The 22994-nt window shown below is 41.3% G+C and overlaps 1 protein-coding gene across 1 annotated transcript in view; it reads left to right on the plus strand.

The window, feature by feature from the left end:
* The window catches only part of plxnb2b (plexin b2b), a 307007-nt gene that overhangs the window by 268453 nt on the left and 15560 nt on the right, over positions 1 to 22994 (plus strand). The window contains exons 30-33 of the mRNA XM_079567075.1: positions 431 to 531; positions 11923 to 12007; positions 15524 to 15675; positions 17370 to 17530. Coding sequence (XP_079423201.1) covers positions 431 to 531; positions 11923 to 12007; positions 15524 to 15675; positions 17370 to 17530 — 499 coding nt within the window. The remainder of the gene's footprint in view (positions 1 to 430; positions 532 to 11922; positions 12008 to 15523; positions 15676 to 17369; positions 17531 to 22994) is intronic.

Here is a 22994-nt window from a genome sequence, read left to right on the forward strand (position 1 = left end):
TGCCACCTCAGGTCATACATGGAACTGCACCTTCTATATTAAGCTCGTGCATGACGGCACTTTGGTCCCGAATTAACACCTTTTTGAGTGACAGTGCAGGATTTTAGAGGCAGTTGTGGTGAACAGGTCTCGGCTCATTCTACACATTAGGACATTGTTGGAACATTTAGGGGGAGGAAAAAACTTAATTGTATCATTTTTAAACTCCCTTTAAGAGTCCCTTTAAGATTCGAAGAGGCTGTATCCAAATTGAATTGAGTTATTTTTCTTTAGTAATCATTTATACCTGATACTAATAGAAATAACACTAGCTTTGTTTTTTCCTTCAGCATAATGTAAAGGAGAGTTTATTGAACACTGTGTCACATTTCTTCTTTATTTTTTTTGCATTGTTAATTTTAAATGTCTTTGTTCTTCTTCTCCTGATCAGAATGGCGCCCAGGCTCCACGGGCCAGATCTTGTCGGACCTTGACTTGACGTCTCAGAAGGAGGGCAGGTGGAGACGCATCAACACTCTGGCTCACTACAACGTAAGGACTGATGCTATCGCCGAGGTTTAATTAAAAACTTTATCTGCGCATCGCGGACATAAACAGAGATCGAGATTGCCTGCAGTTGTGGGAAAGTCATTTGCTTCTGAAAGTCTTTCATCCCGCTCCATCCTTTTTTTTTGCTTGACCTCGTATTTGGAGGTTTTATCAAAGAGCCATAAAACTTTGATTCCTTCTGCGTCGCCTCGCCCATGATGCGACTTTACCTTGGTTTATTGTTGTTGCTAAAGTAACATCAGGAGTGTGAAGTAGAAGTGGTAGTCATTATTCATGCATTCAGAAAAGGCAAATGCAATGTTTAACATATAACAGGAAGGAAAAGGAGAAGGAAGATGTAATAACCTTCGATATCTGCCTCAGTTCCAGTTCATTTAATCTGTCCAAAACAGCCGTCTTATACGTGAACAAAAGTCGATCTGCTCGTCTGCCGTGTGATATTTTTGTAACATTTTTACATTCTTACAATCAAGACGTAAACTTGGATTGAAGTACATATTTGCTTTCGTTGTTTTAAACCTACTTCCTCTCTGTTGGTGAATCTGTTTTCCAAGTTGTCTGGCACATATTTCTGGTGAGCTTTACACAGCGTCTTTAGAAGCGACCACCTCATTGAATTTTAGCGGTTTATATTTGTATGAATATCAGATTCGTTGGGCGTCTGTGTCCACTTCCTTTGACGACTCTGATGGTTCTTTTCTGTAAAAGGAATTAACGGAAATTAAATTAAAGGGATATTTCAGGATTTTGACATAGGGCCTCATTTCCTAGTTATCCAGAGTGTTGCTGATTTCTGGAGATTTTCTTATATTTGAAGAGTTACGTGGCGCTAGGCTTGTTCTAGGCTAGCACATTTCTATGGTATCAGCTACCCTGCATTAAAAGCAGTCTGACCCGCTCCACAGTGCACCTGAGGAAAATCAATTTTAACGCCAGACTAATGATATAAATGTCTGTGTCCACATAGAATAATTTTTGGAATATAACTGACCTTGCATCACATGAATAATCGCATTTTGAGGGACTATTTTCTAGCAGATCACTCCGCCGCTGCGTGGCCCTAAACAACCACGAAGCTGATGCTGCTCAAATATAAGTTATTTTAAATGCAAAATTGTTAAAATTATTAGAAAATATCCGAAACTCTTCAAATATAAGAACTGCTTGAATTACAAAAAAAGATATCCTCTGGATAACTGAGGCCATATGTCAAAAATCCTGAAATATCCCTTTAAGGATAAACGTAGGTTTTAGCATTTCCCCACACTTCACATATAAGACTGTATTCAAATACAAAAGCAGAATGGTTGCGATACCAAATAACTATTCAATACCAGTAATAAAGTTATATCGAGTTAAAGGAACAGGCCACCGCTTTTCCACACTGAGATATGTTCTTATTCAAGCTTAGACGAGTTAATACGTACCTGTCTGGTCTTTGTTCGTGCCCGTGGAAGAGCGTGGTAGCTTCCAACTTCACCCCTGTTTGGAGCTATAGGAATATGCTGGGAGAGGCCAAATGCTAACAACAGCTTTGGTCGCTTTGCGTGACTGAGGGCACGCACAAAGACCAGACAGGTACACATCGACTCGTCTAAGCTCAGGTATGAACATATCTCAGTATGTAAAAATGGTGGCCTGTTCCTTTAGCCTCCTAACCCCCGCCTTAATCGAGTGCATTTTCTCCATTTCGACATTACCCAAATCTAAAAGCTCCTGGACTGGAGAGCAACCGTGTAACGCTTTATTTGAAAGCTAAGCCCTAAAAAAACTGATCGTAAGTTTTATGTTGCAATGTTGCTGGATTTCTGTGACACATTTGAAGCATTTTTTTTGTGTGTATTTTTTTCCTTTTTTTATTTTGCTATTGTTGCTTTTCTAACACGTTTTCATCACTTTTTTGTTGCATTTTCATCCTTGTTATTTTGACCCTTTTTTTTCAAGAAGCTTTTAGATTTGGGTAATGCCAAACTGGAGAACATGTGCTCGGTTCAGGCGGGGGTTAAGAGGTTGATTTTGGCCATTGCAGTTAATTAATCACAATCAAGCATCATTTATCTAGGGGTTGTGTTTCTTTTTAGAGTTGTGTTTGTATTTTCCTACAGTTTTAGCTTATTTCCGTGGCGATGTGAGGCCTGTGTGATCATTTCAAACACTCCAAACACAATCGCAGTGTGATTTATTTTGGAGACTGATATTTTAAATAGGTTCATGTCGGCTTAACTGTGGGAATAAACAAGTTTGACAGTAACATTGTTGTTGGCTTTACGCCGTGTTCGTCCCGGAGCAACGTCTGCAGGAAAAAGGAAGCTGAAAAAGTGCTAAAGGGAAGTGTGATGATTAATTTTGATTATATTTTTAATCGCATTAAACCTTATGTAATTAATTAATCGGAATTAATCGAAAAAGGTTCCAGCCCTAAAAATAATACATAATAATAAACCCATCCATAACAGGAAAAATGAATAGTTTCAGGACAAGCACTTGTTGTAGTCTTAGTAGTTCTACTGCATAAATCCCTTCTTATTAAGTCAACCTTACACTCACTTTATTTACACTGGCTCTGTTTGACTTCGTGTAATAAATGTTTTGATCTTTTTTTTTTTGAAAATCTCTTCCCGCCTCATTCACATCTGTCAAAATAACCGTCAACATTTTCACGGCCTGGCGTAAAGTGCAGCACGAATGCAGAAGTTTTAATTGAAAGCGAGTCTCCAGACCGTGCGCAGTGACACCCGGCGCTCCGGTGTGGGCCGAGGAGACGAGCGCGGCGGCCTGTGGGCGTGTGGCTTTGAGCGCTCCGTCTATTTTTACTGCTCTGCGGAGAATGTTGCGGATAATGATCGTGTGCATTTACTTAATTTTTGTGCCGCTATAGGGTTCTCGACATTGATATTTTGATTTAATTAATATGTTTTTAACGCTGGCTGGACTTTAGAAGCAGCATCATCTGATTAGTAGATGCTGATTGATGTTACAACTTGCAGAAAGAAAAAAGATTTGTCCAGCTGATAATGCAGCACAAATACAACTGTTTTTGTCTAACTTTATTATAACACATTGCTGTTAAAGATCTTTAAAATACTTTCTTTTTTTTTTACACTACAAAACTAACCATTAAAGAGACTAGATGCAAGTTGGCCTTTCTATACTCACTACTGCCACCTCAGGTCATACATGTAACTGCACCTTCTATATTAAAGAGACTAGATGTAAGCTGGCCTTTTTATACTCACTACTGCCACCTCAGGTCATACATGTAACTGCACCTTCTATATTAAAGAGACTAGATTAAGTTGGCCTTTTTATACTCACTACTGCCACCTCAGGTCATACATGTAACTGCACCTTCTATATTAAAGAGACTAGATGTAAGCTGGCCTTTTTATACTCACTACTGCCACCTCAGGTCATACATGTAACTGCACCTTCTATATTAAAGAGACTAGATTAAGTTGGCCTTTTTATACTCACTACTGCCACCTCAGGTCACACATGTAACTGCACCTTCTGTATTGAGCTCGTGCATGACGGCACATCGGACCCGAACTAACACCTTTTTGAGACAATGCAGGGGCTAGAAGAAAGTTGGTCATTTTATACTCACTACTGCCACCTCAGGTCATATGTGTAACTGCAGCTTCTATATTAAGCTCTTGCATGACGGCACTCCGAACCCGAATTAACACAGTGGAGGATTTTAGAGGCAGTTGTGGTTAAAATACTTACTTTTTTACATTTTTTTACTCTGTATAGTCCCTTTAAGCTCATGCATGACGGCACTTCAGACCCGAATCAACAACCCTTTGAGTGACAGTGCAGGATTTTAGAAGCAGTTGTGGTGAACAGGTCTGGGCTCATTCTACACCTTAGGACATGGGAACATGTAGGGGGAGGAAAAGACATACTTTTAACATTTTTAAACACCGTATAGTCCCTTTAAGTAAGAAAATAGAAAAAGTACATATATAGGCCACCCTTGTCCATAAGCCTCAGGTCTCTGTCCATGTTGTAACATGGGCCGAGAGGTGAGAGGTGTACAAGTAGCAGCGACACAGACCAGTATCCCTCCTCTGCCGTTCCCTTGTTTTTCACAAACATCTCAACTTTTACACACTAAATGGACACTAAGCTCTTATTTAGCCCATTGTGAGTTAAAACTGTTCTGAGCGAAAGAGCATAACGCAATGGTCTCGATGTAGCGCCGGTATCAAGTTGGAAAAAGGGCTTAACTACGGGACAGCTTTATATTATATGATATTCTGGACAGGCTCGTGCATAAGATCTAAACTCAGTTAAAAAAGTAGGGGCTATTAGTCCAAAAATTACGGTGAATATAAGCATTTGAAGTCGTCTAGGAGCGTTCCATCATATTCGTTTTCATCACATAGTTATCTGGACTCGACTGAGATTTGAAAGGTGGAGTAAAAATACCTACATTTGTGCGTTATCTGCTGATGTTCTCTACAAAACAGCAATGACATCACTCAGATTTCAAGCTGCCTTAATTTATTTGATTTCAATTCTCTTTCCCCCCCCCCCCCCCCCCCCACGACCCCGCGCTCTATTATGGGCTGAGGGGACTTTTATGTTCGCCTGCGTGTGGGTGTGTAGCTTTGAATGAGCCGTCTATTTTTGCGACGTTCACTTAGCCGAGCATATTGCACCGGCGCCGCGGCAGTCTGTGAGAGGGAGGTTTGTCAAACATAACGCCCTTGTCACCGGCGCGCGGCATATGATTTCACAAAATTACAACAAAACCGCTAAAGTCAAAGTGTGAATGTTGCGAATCTCTGTTCGTCTGCGGCGTCAACAGAGCGCGGCCACTGATGCAGAGTCACAGAAACAAAACTGAAGAGTCTAAAGCAATGGCTCCTAAAAAACACGGTACAGGGGGCAATGCTGGTTTGCACTTTTAGTCCTGGTTTAGACCTAGAATAGAGTGGTTTATAACTGGGAATAAAGCTATTTTCTATCTTTACCTCGGATTATAACTGATTCAGTCCAATGTTTGACTTAGTTTAGTTCTTGTACCTGATTCAAATCTTCTCAAAGGTTGTAGGACAGTCCCTGAGTGGACAATAAATGCTTAGTGAAGGACCAATGATCCAGACTCGGCTTAGTCCTGGTTTACTTCTGGTTTAGTCTTGTTTTAACTTGGACTATTCCCTAAATCGGTTCTTGTTATTCTTTAATTCTAGTTTATGCCTTGTGTTATAGAAGTGTAGACTCAATTTCTCATCATAGTGTCGGTTATGCTGGGTTTACACATAGGTACAATGGATTACAATACTTAAAGCTGCATTATGCAACTTTATATGCGGAAAAAAAGTTAGATATTTGTGCGTATTTTACCTTGTAGTGGTCAGCATGGTGCCTTTGCTTTCCATCACAGTGGCCTCTACAACGCACCAGGATCAATTGTTTTGTAGGTTTTCTGGTGAGAGGGTCCGTCATCAGTGAGAACCTCCCAAACAACTGATCGTGGAGCGTCATAGAGACCACTGTGATGGAAAGCAAAGGCACCACGCTGACCACTCACACAGCCACTTGGTCACTACAAGGTCAAATACGCACAAATATCAACTTTTTTTTCCACATAAAAAGTTGCATAATGCAGCTTTAATGCATCTTAACAGAACGCGTCGGTTCGTGACATTCGTGATGCTCGTGAAGGATGTTTTTGGCTCTTGATTCTGGATTCGTGGAGTAGGAATCTCTGTTTTCTCTCACGCTTACGCTCAAAAGTGATAGAAACCCATGATGCGCTGATGAAGAGGCGGTGTGTAGCAGAGGCACAGGTTAAACAGGGCAAATCAGAAGCAAAGGCAGCTACCAGGGCACAGTTTCTCAATGTTTAACCTCTTAACTCCCGCCTTAACCAAGCACATTTCTCCAGTTCGGCTTCACCCATATCTAAAAGCTTACAGCTCATATGCCAGAGTCACCTCATTAAAAAGCTAAGCCCTACAAAAGTGATTATAACTTTTTTGTCGCATTGTTGCCACTTTGTTTATAGCTTTGTAATGTTTTCGTATGGTTTTTGTGTCGCTTTTTTTGTGTGTGCGTTATTGTTGCTTTTCCGGCATGTTTTTGTCACTCTCTTGTGTCCTTTTCATCACTTTTTAGTCAAAGCAACAATAAAACAATAAAAAAATGCAGCGGAAAAAGTAGCATTTTTTAAATTGTGTACTTGTTGCTTTTCCGTGCACGTTTTTGTCGCTCTTTTGTTGCATTTCTGTCACTTTGTTGTCACATTTCTGAAGCATTTTTGTGGTGTTTTCGTTGCTTTTTTGTCTCTTTTTTGTCACTCTTTTTTAGGATGTTCTTCACGTTTTCATCACTTTTTTGACACATCATTGTTTTGCTGTTGCTTTTCCCGCATGTTTTTGACGCTCTGTTGTTGCTTCTTTGTTGCTTTTTCATCACTTTTTGGTTGCAATTTTATCCTACGTTTTGTTGCTATTTTGAACGTCTTTTTCCAAGAAGCTTTTAGTTTTGGGTAATGCCAAACCGGAGAATGTGCTCAGTTCAGGTGGGGGTTCAGAGGTTAAATTTTATTGTAAAAATTTGGCCTAAATGAAGGCAGCTTTACGTAGTTTTGTTTAGTTTGTATTATAGCTGGTTTATCCTGTGTTTAGTCCTCATTTTGAGCCTCTAGTTCAGTTCTAGGTTGATCCTGACTAAGACCTGGTTTAGTCCATGCACCTCCTGGTATACCAAGAGGTTATTTTAATGTTAAATACTTCCCACAGCCAAGAAACATGTTAATTTATGTACCGAGGCACCCACACTATACCCAGAGAGCACTAAAAATACAGTATCATATTTTGGCATGGGACTTCTTGTTATTTTCTCTGCATATACTAGAGGTGTGAATGGGCTCTGTGGAGAAGGGACCATTTTGATGCTTATATAAAATACTTTTTCTAATCGTAAGCAACTAATGTGCTCCACAAATCTCTGCTTTTTCAAATAGAACCCTGGCAATTGATTCGGCCTGACTAGAGCAGCGGCTTTTATGCGGTTTAAGTTATGACCCGCTTGAAGGCTTTGGTGCCAGCGATGCCAGAAGGGAAATGCCGATGGTAAAGATTAAAAACGATAAATAAGATGTTTGAGAAAATAAAGTTGGCCTTTTGACGCAGATTTGGCCGTGGAAATATCAGATTTTAGCACATGAAAGTAGCAGTTGTTACATTTTCCAGCTCTGAAAATGCTGCCAGGAAGGGCATGTGGTGCAAAACCTAAACCTCTTGTGTTGCTTTTCTCTATCTGGCACTTGTTTTGGGCCCAGTCGCTCCCAGAGAGATTTGGTAAGGTTTTCTATCTTGGCACAAACATTACATTCAACTGGTTTAGCTTCAAGAAATCATGTCAAGCTGCGACCCAAGAAAATAACACAAACTTCTACAATAAAACTGTTGCAGTTTGACCTCCATCTCCTCTGGTGAAGAAGAAGAAGAAGAACTTTATTTATATACCGCCTTTCACAGACATGGTGACAAAGCACTTTACATGAGACAATTGTACATCCACTCCATACTCGGTGGTGTTCAGACTGATAGAAGTGCTGTCGCGATCTCAGGGAGAACCACAGATGGAGAGATCCAGTCCCATGGATGGACAGGCTATACTGTCTGTAAACTGAGCAGCTTGTGTCTGTAGAAAGCAGCCACCCATGCGCCAGTAGACGGGCACTGGGTGGTGATTTAAAACTTCCTCATCCCAAAACAAATTCTCTGAAGTCCACAGTGCTTTACAGAGCAATACTTACCTGGAATCAGCTCTCAATCAGCACACGCAGAGAACAAAATAAAAACACATGTAGAAACATCTTCACGAGAGCTACTGCAGATGATCATGTGACTTTTCCAGCAATGTTATTTATTTACCTAACTGTGTTTCACTGTATTTCAGTAGGCACTTTAAAGCATGTTTTGTAAATGTTATTTTTTGTAAAGTATGTAATTGCCATTAAACGGGCAGCTAATGGGGATCCTATAAAACAATAAAACAATAAACTGTTGACCAGGTATCTCCAACCAGTAGCTCAGGAGCTACCAGTAGCTGGCCAAGCCTCTCCAGGTAGCTCGCCAAAGACTTTCTACATCTCTACACGTTTTCTACACACATTTTAGATGCATTTTCTGTTTGTTCTGAACATGCTGAACACAATCTGTGAACAGTTGATTCAATATAGTAAAGTATAAGGACTAAACTCAAGTCACTGTCTTTGAAATACCATTTTGGCAAGTAATTCTTCTGGGTGAACTCCACCTAAGTTGCGTTTTTCACAAGTGTTTTTGAACATACGTAGCTCTCCGATGTTCATATTGTGTAAAAGTAGCTCGTTGGGTAAAAAAGGTTGGAGACCCCTGCTGTAGACAGACCCAGGGCTGATGAGAGTCCCTCTGCACACGGTGCCAAGACCGCGGAAGAACATCCAGTCCTTGTTGGAGCTTCAGTTCTTAACCGTTAGTATCGTGGTCTTCAGCCCTATTGTTAAACGCCCAACCATCTGAAGCAGAGGCTGCACCCATGAGGGGAGTGGGACAGGGGACACCATGTGAATAGTGATGAATTGACTTATTATTATATATTGAGGATAGGGCTCGGTGGGTTAGAGCTTTACGTATATAACCTGACTATAAGCTGATTCCAAGAGATACGTTTTGAACCTTGTCTTAAATGTGTATGATATCACAGTCTGTTGAGTAAAGCACTGATTGTAAGTCTGAGTGTCAAACTCTGTAGAAAAAAAGTGTCATTTTTGATGCATTTACAAGAGGTTTGAACTGTTCCCTCACACCTTTATTTAGGCTTGGAACTTTCCCATTCGTTTTCCTCATGACGCCTCATTGGTCTGTACTTGGGTAAAATCCATCTCTTATGTGTAACATTTCACGACTTATTCCAGAGCCACAGATGCGCCGTAGCCCGTCCTGTTTCTTCCCCCGCTCACTCCGCCGCGATGCCTCTACATCCTCATGACTTTCTATTGATCGTAGTAAACTAAAGGTCAAACTCAGACATACACCATTCATCCCTCTGTTTAAATCCCAGAGTCTCAGCCGCTCGCTCTCTCCGTCTCCCCAGTGCCGTTCTTTAAAAGGGCCCGGCCGCTATAGATTCATCGGTGCTTGTTGAAGTAGTGCTAATCACGGTGTTTGCAGGGTCAATAATGGGAGGACGCCGACGAAAATGGGCAGTAAATACCTCCAATAGACTCGGGCCGCCGTCCGTTCGGAGACATCGATTATGAATTAGAGTTTGGATCCAGAGACGACACTGCTGACTTCACACGTGACGTCTGCGAAAGATACACGAGTTCCCCGGGCAACGTCGCTCCATGGACCGATATTAGTTCATTAGAGAAAGTGTAAATGAAGCAAGCTGCCCATAGAGCTAAGTGCAGTTCAAGTGCTAATTACAAGCATATGTTTTTTTTCACATACAGGAAAAACATCTGAAGCAATCATGCCGACAGATTTCGTTTTGATATGCAGTGAATATTCTTAAGCTGCATATATGTGGCAGATGTTCATTATGAGTGAAGACTTTTATTCAGGCTTAGAACCTAAAAGAAGACATATGCAAAATCCCCTTTTGGAGCTTACCATAACTTGCCCAGGTCAAAATATATACCTGCAGTTTTTATTTACATATTTAAAATTGACTTTTTTGAGCTCTAAACTATGTTATAATGCCTGGAATTGTATTTCACTATATTCACGCAGTTTTGAGTATTCCTCAGGCGAAGATGTTACATGTTGTTGTTTCTTCTTCTATGGTTTATACCGCGTTCATGTGGTCCATCGGAACTGGGAAAACATTTTCCCCAGATGGGAAATGCACGTGAACACTCGCTCAACTGGGGAAAACGAGCTTCCTGACTTCCGCACCTGACTTGAGGAAATCAGTTGATTTATTATTTTTATCTTCTAATGTGAGCTTTTTAGTTAAACGCTACTACTTTTTTTAGCCTAGTTTTAGCTGTCGTCATCCTCGGAGTGACAAAAATGCGAGTGAAATGCCCGACAATACTCGCAAAAAGTAAAGTTATGTGATCTTTTTTAAAGCAGTACTAAGTAACATGTTTACCTTTTCGTAGTCCCTGTGGGGGTAATACAAGTGTTTATGGGATGATTGGAGGGTCTTTCATCTCCCCCTGGTGTCTCTGGCCAGAAAACCATGTTTGCAACTTGACTGCCACCGGACCGGAGCCACCAATACACACTAATAGAATCACGAAGAAGAAGCTAACATGCTAATGGGCAAAGCTAACTGCGGGCTAGCGTCACTTTAAACAGTATTTACAGCCACGTTTGAGTGGAAAAAAATGATTTCCATTGTGTAATTGGATGTACACTCCTTCGCCTTTTCTGTCAGCGTAGTATTTACTCTCACAGACAATTAATAAGTTAAAACATCGCTTGCTACGACACCTGCAGTTGCGCTTATGGCCTCTAGGGGCAAGAGTTACTTAGTACTGCTTTAAAACTCACAAACTACCGTTTAGTTTTCGAGATGCTAACAACTCATTTAAATTATTAGCTGAGCTAAGCACTAACCAGCGCGGGCTGAAAAAAACCCTGACCCCCTGACCCGGATCATTACTAACCAGTGATGAATGACTAGTTTTTATTTGATGACTTCAAAATCCCTCATTTCCCACATAAAAAGTACATGAGCACAAACCAACCCGGGGCAAAAATGTCATAACTCAGGAACCCGAGCTCCCCAGTCCACCTGAATGCAGCATTTAGCACTTCATTCTGTACTTCCTGGATACAATTGTTCAAAACCAAAACTGTCCTCCACATTTTTAAAGCCCATAATCCAACATTATATCGATCCAGAGCCATTCTGTGCTCAAAGTGTGTTTATCATGCCGTGCCAAAGTTGCTAACAGCGTCGGAAGTTGTTTTTGTTTTGAGTTATTCCTACAGCTGCCAGCAGGAGGAGCCCCAGTCAAGATCTTCACCAGCTCCCTGTATTTCATTGTTACCATTCAATTCCTACACAGACATCATAAAACATAAATATCAATGCTGAGGCACCCAATATAATGTAAAGTATATTTTCAAGCCCCATGTGAAGGATATGTCCAATTTAATTAATGCAGTTATCCGGTTTACTCTGGTCATTTCTTCTGCTGCTGCTGCTGAAGCACTCTTCTCTGTACTCGATAGAAGAAGATTTGTCCACTTTAATCTGTCTTTTCATGGGCCTTGAGTAGCTGCTAGCACTACCGCAATTCATACAACTACTGCAACTGCTACAAGTAAAACTACTAAATGAAAACACGTTTGACAATTTAAAAGCTCCGTGTTATATTATTCACATTTTTCCCCCCCGTCTTTTTTGCAGGTCCGAGATAACGCCACGCTGGTCTTGTCGAGAGTCCTTCACACGCAGCAGAATTACGATCAAAACCACGAAAACCACGAAGAGAGTGAGTATTTGCATTAATGTATTCCCACACTTTACATGTGCGCATACTTGTCGAGGACACATGGGGCTAATGCACGTCTCCTCTGGGCTTTTGTCAACATCCCTGCGCTCCCGGCTCTCATTGCACATGCTAATATATGATGCTTTTTTTACGCACTTCTCCTGAGCTAACGCGCACTTTCATCTTCGGCTTCTTTACGGGCTCGTTTATTAGGCGTCGCTCCCTCTGCTCTCGGATTCTTCTGTCAAGCTCCTTCGCTTTGCGCCGCATTACAGAGATGCTTTCGCTGTGAATTTATGCCAAAAAAAAAGTTGCGAGATTTATCACCCAAAGTCACCTTTTGTGCAGCTTTCCTAATGGTGTCTAATCATCAAAAGCATCCCGGCAGTTTGTTGTTTCATTCATGCATGTTGATGTAATGCCGTTTGCCGAGGCTGTTTCCGACTGAACAGACAAACGGCTCATTTTCAGGATGTTACATAACCCATTAAAACCCAGAGATGTTCTTATGTATCTATTATGAATCCGTATGCATTCACTGGAGCCCTTTATTCTGAGCTTTACAGCATTCAAATTGCCTTTACAGTGTTTAAAAGCCCTTCAGGGGACAGGCACTGTGAATCAGCATTGACTGTAAATGTTGCAGTGTTTGGAGTCACTTTTAATGAATCGGCTTTTCTTAATTTTCAACATTATTGACTTTGTGTGATTCTCATTGAAGGCATTAAACTCTGAATAAACACATGGGATTATGTAGGAAACAAAAAACTGTGAAATAAGTTCAATTATTCAAAATTGCCGCCCTTTATTCTTGACATTTTCTCAATGAGCTTCATTAGGTCAGCCCTGAAATGTTCTTTTAACAGTCTGTGTAGTGAAAACCATTTATAGTGACCCCCATTGGGAAAATGTCAAAGGTGCAAAGCAGTAATCAAAGCAAAAGGAATCTATTTCACATTTTCGCACAATTCCATATGCGTTCATTCATTAATCATTGCCTTCGGTGAGAATCTACAATATAAATACACTTTTTCCCCAACGAAGTTCCCTCCTCACCGAAGCCAATTATTCAACGGCAACTAATGATGGCTTGGACAGAAACTATGATTGAATTTAGAAACGCACTTTGAAACAGTTGGCCAAAGTGCCATACACACATCAATGGAAACAATGGAAGAATTAATAAACAGTCTTATCACATGATGCTAAGTTCGGTAAATACAACAAAATACAGCCAAAGATAGAAAACAAAGACAAATCCTGTAATGCAGACAACATACGGTAGGAAATCGGAAATGCATCTCCTGCGAGAAAAGGTGTGTTTTGAAGAGGATTTAAACACAGGCAGAGACTGAGCCAGAGTCTAATCTCTCTAGGCAATGAGTTCCACAGCTTTGGAGCAGCAACAGAAAAAGGACGGTCCCAACGAAGCTCCCTTTTAGTTTTTGGGACCACAAGCTGCAGCTGATCTTAGAGCACGAGGCGGGGCATAGGGGCAGATCAGGTGGATCAGTGAGGTAGGGGATATAAGCCATTCAAGTAAAATCAATTCTATAACACAGGCAGCCAATGAAGTGACGCTAAAATCTGTAAGATGTGTTCATGTTTCCGTGTTCCATTTAAAGCAGAACTAAGAAACTCGTGCCCCTAGAGGCCATAAGCACCACTGCAGGTGTCGTAGCATGTTAAGTTTTTTCACTCATTAATTGTCCGTGAGAGTAAATACTACGCTGATAGAAAAGACAAAGGGAGTGAGAGATATTGTTCATCCAATTACACAATGAAGATGCCTTTTTTCACTCAAACCTGGCTGTAAATACTGTTTAAGCGGCGCTAGCCCACAGTTAGCTTTGCCCGTTAGCCTGCTAGCTCCATTGTGTTTATTGGTGGCTCCAGGGGCGGACTGGCCATATGTCCATTCTGGAAGAGCACAGAAGGGCCACTGGCTCTCAATTTTATCCTTAACCTCTGACCCCCCGCCATAACCAACTTTACCCACATCTAAAAGCTTCGAAGACAAGCACCAAAATAGTGACAAAACAAGGATGAAAACAGAACAAAAATGTGCTGGAAAAGCAACAAAAAACTGACCAAAAAAACGTGGCGAAGACATGGCAAAAAGCACAGAAAAAAGCAATGAAAAAATTGGACAAAAACATGACAAAACCCCACAAAAAAAGTAATGAAACAACAACCAAAATATGACAAAAACACAGAGACAGCGTGACAGGGTAAGAGGTTAAAATATGTCTTTTTGGAAGTGTCGCATTTACGCTAATTTGGGCCAGGCTGATCAGAGTCCAGGGCCGTTTTTCAGTCCCAGTCCGCCCCTGGGTGGCTCTGACCCGGAGACAGCAAAGTTGCAATTGTTTTCTGGCCAGAGACACCAGGGGGAGATGAAAGACCCCCCCAATCATCCCATTAACACTTGTATTACCCCCAGAGGGACTACGGAAAGGATTTATTAAGGTAAACAAGTTACTTAGTAGGCAAGTTTATTTGTAGAGCACAATTCATACACAAGGCAATTCAAAGTGCTTCACAGTTGCATAAATATAAGAAAACAAATACAATCAATAAAAACATCAACATAGAATTAATCAATTACAGTAAGAGGCAAGAGTGTAGATAAAATACTTTCAGCTATATGCATTTTTAAGTCTTGTTCTGTCTCGCTCTGTCTTGAGCACTATTTTGAAGTCTTGTTTTGACTCGCTCTGTCTTGAGCACTATTTCGCTCTGTCTTGAGCAGTATTTTTAAGTCGTGTTTGGACTCGCTCTGTCTTGAGCACTATTTCGCTCTGTCTTGAGCTCTATTTTTAAGTCTTGTTGTGACTCGCTCTGTCTTGAGCACTATTTCGCTCTGTCTTGAGCACTATTTGCTTTAAATTCAACTCTAAAACGCACAGGCAGCCGATGAAGTGATGCTAAAATTGGTGAGATGTTTTCATGTTTCTGTGTTCCAGTTAAAAGCACCTAAAGCAATAAAATAAAGTGTTGATGTATTTATGTTTTTACTGGATTATGGACCAGACATTTGGAAAAATAGGTCAAAACTAACAGCTGAGCAAATCGACATCAGCCAATAAAAATCCCCCAAAATAATCGGCATTAGCCTTAGAAAAACCCGACCTCTAATTTAGTGTGGACTGTCATGACATATACCTGGATTATTTTTTTAGATTCTCTTGTAGGACTGACCAGGCAAAGAAATACTATGTTCGTAAAGTGTTTCTGTTTCCAATTCATGTCAAAGTAACTCAGTCCCAACTTCTGAGCAAACAACGCACCTGCACCTCCTCCCCTTCTGGCTCAAACCGGAGTGAAGCAGTTCAGCAAAGGCTAAGAAGACAATAGCTGCTACATTTTTACAACACACGGTTTGTAGAGGAAGAAGCCGGGTGATTTAACATGCTGGATGAGTCAGACGCGCACGGATGAAGCCCCGCATGAACGGCATTACAGTGGAAAAGCATGTAATGTAATAAAATGTCTTGTTTGTTTCATCATCCGTAGGGAACGCGCTGCTGGAGGATGACAAAGTGTTCCATCTGGTGCGGCCGGCGGAGGAGCTCGACGAGATCAAGTCCAAGCGCGGCAGCATAAAGGACAAGTCGATGACCAAAGCCATCACGGAAATCTATCTCACGCGGCTGCTCTCCGTCAAGGTGCAAGCTCGCAGGAAACCAATGAATCGCTCTGACATTTTGGAAGTGCAGTTATCCAATTGTCTGATTCTCCGCAAAATGTCACTCTCCATAATGCTCCAGTATGGGTTTTAATTTGGAGAAAGGTTGGAAAGGAGAAAGAAGCTATACTGTAATAAGAAAACTTTTATTATTAGGCATGGGGAGTTGAGGGGAGGCACTTCAGGGCCAAATTGGTCTATTCACATATAAACATTCACCTGGAACAAAAAAATAACCAACATAATCTTCACAGTAGCATGTTTAATTATTACACTGATTCAATGTTTCTCCATAGATTTATTTGGGAAGTTGTCATTTCAAGAGCCATGTTCTCCTTTTTTCTCACATTGATGCGACCACATCTCCACATAAGCAGCACCTGCAAGTTTTCCAGCCTGAGATTTAACAACATTTTGAACTTTTTTTTTTTCTACAGGGATTTTTTAATATCTAATTCCTGGCCTGATTGATTGAGTTTTGAATTTCCTTTTTCTTTTTTTTTTTTACAGATTTTTCCCACTAACAAACAGCTAATTCAAAAGCTAAACAAGATATCCAAACTAGTCTGAAAAAGAATTTGTAACTAATATGTCAACAAATGAATCTCTTAACTCCCACCTGAACCGAGTACAGTTGCTCAAGTACCTTTATACATTGTACTTAACTAAATTTAATACAATGCTCTGTAACAATGTGTAATAACTTGTACCTATGGGTTAGTTACACAATGGAATAATATGTATTTGTAGTTTGTAGGTACATAATTTAATAAGGCATAACTCTAACCCTAAACCTAACCTTAAGCCCTAACCCTAAGAGCCTCGTGTCCCATTACATTATGTACTTACAAAGTACTAATACAAGTTATTCCATTGTGTACGTACTAAATAAGTTATTACAGATTGTTACAGAGCTCATTACATTGTACTACATTTTGTTAGGTACAATGTATCAAGGTACTGTAAAATAAAGTGATACCGGTTAGGTAAAGAGTTTTGTCTTATTACATTATGTACCTACAAAGTACTAGTACAAGTTATTCCATTGTGTATGTAACTCATAGGAACAAGTTATTACACATTGTTACAGAGCACGTTGCATTGTATAGAAAATAGTTAGGTACAATGTATCAATTAATCAAATCTAAAAGCTTCTTGAACAAAGGGTCATAAAAGAGGATGAAAAAGCAACAAAATAATAACACAATTAAAAAGCAAAAAATACACAACAAAAAATGACAAAAACATGTAAAAAAAAAACGATGAAACCATGACAAAAGAGCCGACAAAAATGTGACATAAGAACGGCGACAACGCAACAAAAAAGTTCAGATCAATTTTGTAGGTCTTAGCTTTCAAATGAGGCTGTACTCTGGCCTAAAGGCTGCAGCCTCTCCAGTCGAGAAGCTTTTAGATTTGGCTACAGTCGAACTGGTGAAATGCGCTCAGTTAAGGCGGGGGTTAAGAGGTTAAAACCATGCCTGTAATGTAGACCAAAAGATTCATGTTGTTATCTCTCTAAATTTAGAAAAGTTTCCTTATTCACCTGTAGTGTCTCACCTTAAATTATCTTGTTGCCTTGTGTTGTAATAAAGCCTAGTACTCGATGCTAGTACAAAGGTAGTTAGTCTCACACCTTAATTCTTATTGCTTGTTTTCTTATGATGTGTTCAGGGCACGCTGCAACAGTTCGTGGATGACTTCTTCCGGAGCGTGTTGTGTTCAGGGGCGGTCGTTCCTCCGGCCGTGAAGTATTTCTTCGACTTTTTGGACGAACAGGCTTTGAAACACAACAACGTCGACGAGGAGACCATCCACATCTGGAAGACTAACAGGTGAGAAACTACAGGTGTAGAGAGGCAGAGGTGTTGGTAATAATCTCAGCTAGGCAACCTTTAAAAAGCTCTTCAGGTTTGGAGGACACTCTGAATTTGCGGGGTAGATTTAGGATTAAAGTGATATTTCAGGATTTTTGACAAAGGGCCTCATTTCCTAGTTATCCAGAGTGTTGTTGATTTCTGGAGATATTTTTTTTGTAATTCATGCAGTTCTTATATTTGAAGAGTTTTGTGGCGCTAGGCTAGTGCATTTCTATGGTATCAGCTAGCCTGCATTAAAAACAGTCTGACCCGCTCCACAGTGCATCTGAGGCAAATCACTTATAACGCCAGACTAACCAGAGAAATGCTTGTGTCCATAGAATATTTTTTGGAATATAACTGACCTGCATCACATGAATGATCGCATTTTGAGGGACTATTTTCTAGCAGATCACTCCGCTCAGCTTATACACTCAGTTTATACAACCATGAGGCTGATGCTGCTCAAATATAAGGTATTTTAAATGCAAGATAGTTAAAATTATTCTATCGACACAGACATTTATATGGTTAGTCTGGCATAATAAGTGATTTGCCTCAGGTGCTCTGTGGAGATTTGGGTCATGACCGAAAGGACAAGATCGCGAATACAAGCGGCCGAAATGAGTTTCCTTCGCAGAGTGGCTGGGCGCACCCTCCGAGATCGGGTGAGGAGCTCAGTTACCCGGGAGGAGCTCGGAGTAGAGTCGCTGCTCCTTCACGTCGAAAGGAGCCAGCTGAGGTGGCTCGGGCATCTGTTCCGGATGCCTCCTGGTCGCCTCCCGCGGGAGGTGTTCCAGGCATGTCCTAGTTGGACAAGGCCTCGTGGAAGACCCAGGACACGGTGGTGGGACTATGTCTCTGAGCTGGCCTGGTGTCGCCTCGGGGTCCCCCCAGAACAGCTGGAGGAGGTGTGTGTGGACCGGGAAGTTTGGGCATCTCTGCTGAGACTGCTGCCCCCGCGACCCGGCCCCGGATAAAGCGGAAGAAAATGGATGGATGGATGGATGGCACTGTGGAGCGGGTCAGACTGTTTTTAATGCAGGCTAGCTGATACCATAGAAATGCGCTAGCCTTGCATTAGCCTAGCGCCACGAAGCTCTTCAAATATAAGAACCGCTTGAATTACAAAAAAAACATCTCCGGAAATCAGCAACACTCTGGATAACTAGGAAATGAGGCCCTATGTCAAAAATCCTGAAATATCCCTTCAAGTAACCCTTAGTTGAAAAAGTACACCCCTTTTACGTCATACCCTTTTGTCATTTCTTTTCTTAAAGGAGCAGGCCACTGTTTTTAAACACTGAGATACTGTATGTTCTTACCTGAGCTTAGACGAGTTGATGCAAAACTGTCTGGTCTTTGTGCGTGTGCTCAGTCACGCAAATAGACCAAAGATGTTGTTAGCATTTAGCCTCTCCCAGCATATTCCTATCCACATTATTCCTACGCCCCATGAGCCTTTGCGTGAAAGATGGGGGGAATTTCCAGCATGACCCGGGGCTGCTGTTTGTTTGCATGGAGGCCGCTCGCTCTAATGTTATAAGCTTTAGAGGTGTAGACTATGTGGGAACACGAGCAGTCACAGCTGAGACTAAACCACGAGCCGTGATTAGCTGCTCACATTAAACTTTTGACTGAAAATCGCTCCGTCGAAGAGTTTTCTGACCCGTGGGCGTGTCGGCCAAGTTGTCTCCACTTAACCTCGGTGGATATTTCTAATTCTGCGATCTTTCACAAGGACTTTGCTCAGATGTGGCACTTTAGGCTTAGAGAATGGATTGTCAGCATAAAAATACGATCTTTTTGTTTCGTGTTGATTGGTCAAATATCCGTGGAGATCTTCACATTTTCAGATTTCAGGGACTACAGGTGGAAATTAGCACTTGAGCTATAACCTGGTACAATGCATCTCTCCCTTTGAGGTTAATGTTTATTGTGCACTGTCCCTGTTTTTTTCTAAATAAATAAACTAAACTAAACTATTAAACTGAGCTACAGTCTGCCTCATTACATACACCACATTTAAAAAGGCCATGTCTGTAGTTTAATTAGGTCAAAGGTTTTGCACAAACGACCAGCAAAAAGTTGGGACGCTCTTTGTATAACTAAGAAATTTAAAATGCAATGTATTCAGACCCAGTTCAGCTTGTGTCGCCTCACGGGGCTCGGTTCATGTCACTCGTGCAGTGTGAGCAGGTCAGTCAGTCGTGTGTTAACAGTGTTTGTTTACCACCATGGGCTCAGGCTTTCCTCGTACATTTATCTGAGTCAGCAGCATTGAGCATGTTCAATATCGCCCCAAACATGTCACAGTTTAAGTCCAATTTTAGCATGTTCCAAACGCTGCACGTTCCAGAGCCACAAATGTCACTTTCTCTGTTTTTTTAATTCAACCATGAACAGCGAAATGTGTTCGAGGGCTGCGTGAGGACATCTTTTCAAATGTTAAAATCATCTTAAAAAGTGGAAATAAACCACTATGTAAAACGAAAACTCGCCCGGGAAACCAATGGCTCAGAGTGACTTCTCCCCCTCCTCTCCCCCATCCTCTCCCCAACCTCTCCCCCATCGCAGGCGAATTTTCCCTAATTCCAAAGTGATTCAATAAGTAGTTATAGCCTAACCAGTAAAACCGCTTCTCCGTTTCCTGAAAAAAACATGAGCGTGGGGCGGTTCATGTACGTGTGGCCGCGGCGCGATGCTCCGCTTGTTTAGCTCCATAGGTAGAGCGCCGGGCTCATATCCACGAGTTTGTGAGATCAATCCTGACCCCTACTCACTGGGAAAAACATAAATCGGCGTCTGTGGCAGGGGTGCCCAAACTTTTTGTCTCCGAGGGCCAAAATGAAAAAGTCGCGGGCCAAACACGCCGATGTCAAGCACAAAACACATATAACTGCAAATTATAAAGCTACTTTATTTTATTTACTTTTTATTTTTTCGATAGCCTACATTTGCATTTGACTCTATCTATGCAATTAACATGCTATATTAAAACAAATGGTAACTATGGCAAAAGCCTAATTTTAGTAGAACAAAATCAACAATTGTAGCAATTTAGTGCAAATAAAACAGTAACTTTACCTCATTCGTTAACTCAAAGAAAATGCCACATTAGATTATTTTGAAAGTGTCAGTTCAGCATCAATTCTTTTATAAGTACATTTTTAGCATATACTGTTGATGATGTCAACAATCTTTGCAATAGTTGGAAAACTGGGAAAATTGATGCTACAACACTCTGTGATTGATAAATACCAAGACACCACAACTTTGCGAAAGGAGTGAAACAGCGCCCCCAATTTGACGCTGGTGGTCAAAAAGTGTACTGCATCCATATTTACATTGAGAATGAATGGAAGAGAGTTTTAAAGGTCCTATATCATGCAAAATCGACTTTTTGGAGCTTTTAGCCATGTTGTTATGCTATTTCCTTATCAAAAACACCCCCAGAGTGGTTTGTGGCTTCATTCACGCAGCTCTCAGTAATCCTCCTGAATCCTGCTCTCTGAGCAGCTGCTCCTCCCTCTCCTGGTGAACGACTGAGTGTTCAGTTGTGTCGTAACAACGGAACGGAAGTGCTCGACGTCTGTAATGCAATGTCTTAATTCTATGCTTACGGCCTGATTTTAATTTGTAAAACAGCTTTTTCATTATTTCTGTCGTAAGAGAGAAACAAAGAGTAAAAAATGAAAAAAAAAAAAAAAAAAAGGATGTGCCCGAGGTGCTTCCAGGTCAGCTGAGGCCAAAACAAACACACCCCTGAGCGTCTGAACAGATCAATCATGTTTGCGCTGCAGCTGTGAAGATGGAGCTCGTTACCTACTCTGGACACCTGTTCTTCATTCTTAACTAACGATCATGTCACGGAGAAAAAGAAGCGCGTTTGGCTACGAGGACGGGAGTTTATATTCAACCCTTTTCAGGAAGAGGCCACTCAGCTGTTTTTTTCTCCGGGATTCAGCGACTATCACCAAAATATTGTTTTTCTGTGACTGTCACTGATGGATGTTTGGTGAACCTTCGCCAGAATCAAAGTGGATTAACTTTTATAACCAACGCGAATCCCATAATGTAAACAGCGATGGACCAGAGCGGTGAGTTAGTCCAAACGCGGGTTAGCTTGTGTGTTAGCATATTAGCATGTGTGTTAGCCATTTATGAAGCTGTGTTGCAGATGTCAACTCCTTATAACTGCATCGTGAAGTGACTTCACTTATTGCTGTTTATTTATATTACGGTAAAGTTGTATGTGTGGAGAGAGAGGGCGGAGTTAACTGAATCGAAGCGTTCTGTCTTCCGGGTTTGAAAAATACCTCCAGAAAACACTTATATTTATCACAAAAATGAGTGCTCCATAATGGTAGAGGTACAATATATCATATAAATGCCTATACTTAACTTTGGAATGGCTAAAATAGCATGATATAGCCCCTTTAACCACACGCAACGCAAAAGTAGGTCACACACTTTGGGCACCCCTGGTCTATGGTATGACTGATTGTATAGAGGGCCGGTATTGACCCCTAGATCCCATTGATGCATGTTTTTGAAGGAAGGGAAACTAAAGCACATATTATTTCCCTACGGTGACAACAAAGTTCACTATAACCTTAATAAAGAAAACAGACCGGGAAGGAACATGCAAAATCTCCGTCTGGTCAGGAAATCGAATCCAGGACCTCCTTGCTGTGGGGCGAGAGCCTTTAGCAGTGCACCATTGTGTCTGCCAAGTCTCAGTCTGCTGCTCCAACAGCGTCTGAAAGCAATAAGCTGAGAGCGGATTAATAAAACAAGTAATGTCCAAAAAGATTCCCGCATTGCAATTTCTTCCCGGGGAAACTTCTTATCTCCAAAAGTCGTTCGATACGGCAAACAACAACAAAAAAAAATCTAGATTAGTTTGCAATCCCCCCGCGTGACATTTAAGCGCATAAATTACTGTCACGTAGACGGCGCGCTCGCAGGCCTCGCGTCGCATGTAGATTCCCGTGATTGACGTTTTGGCTTCGCGCGGACGGAGGGATGAGCGATTTAATTACTTCTCTCCACGCCAGTGTCTGCACCCATCCGTTGTGTTTATCAAATCAACGGAGGGGCCGGCTATTAAATAATGAATATGTGTACCAGGCATAACAACAAACAAACATGCTAATTATGTCCCAAGCTAATTTAATTCTGTGATTATTGCAACATTGCTATTTTTGCTACCCCATTGTATTCGCGGCGCAGCTATCCCCGCGGAGATGGCGGCGGAGCGAGATGAATTTTGCATGGTGCGTGTTTTGCGTGTCTCGAAAGGCTCAAAGCAATCAGGGGACTTGTAGGTTTCCAAAAACTGTTTGACTGTTTTGGGGCAAACTTTTTTTTTTTGATATGAGCAGGATTTGGAAGGGCTGGATAAAAGGAGGCATGGCGTTCTTGAATCAGTGGAAAT

The sequence above is a fragment of the Gobius niger genome (genome assembly GCF_951799975.1).
Source record: "Gobius niger genome assembly, chromosome: 12".
Lineage (NCBI taxonomy): Eukaryota > Metazoa > Chordata > Actinopteri > Gobiiformes > Gobiidae > Gobius > Gobius niger.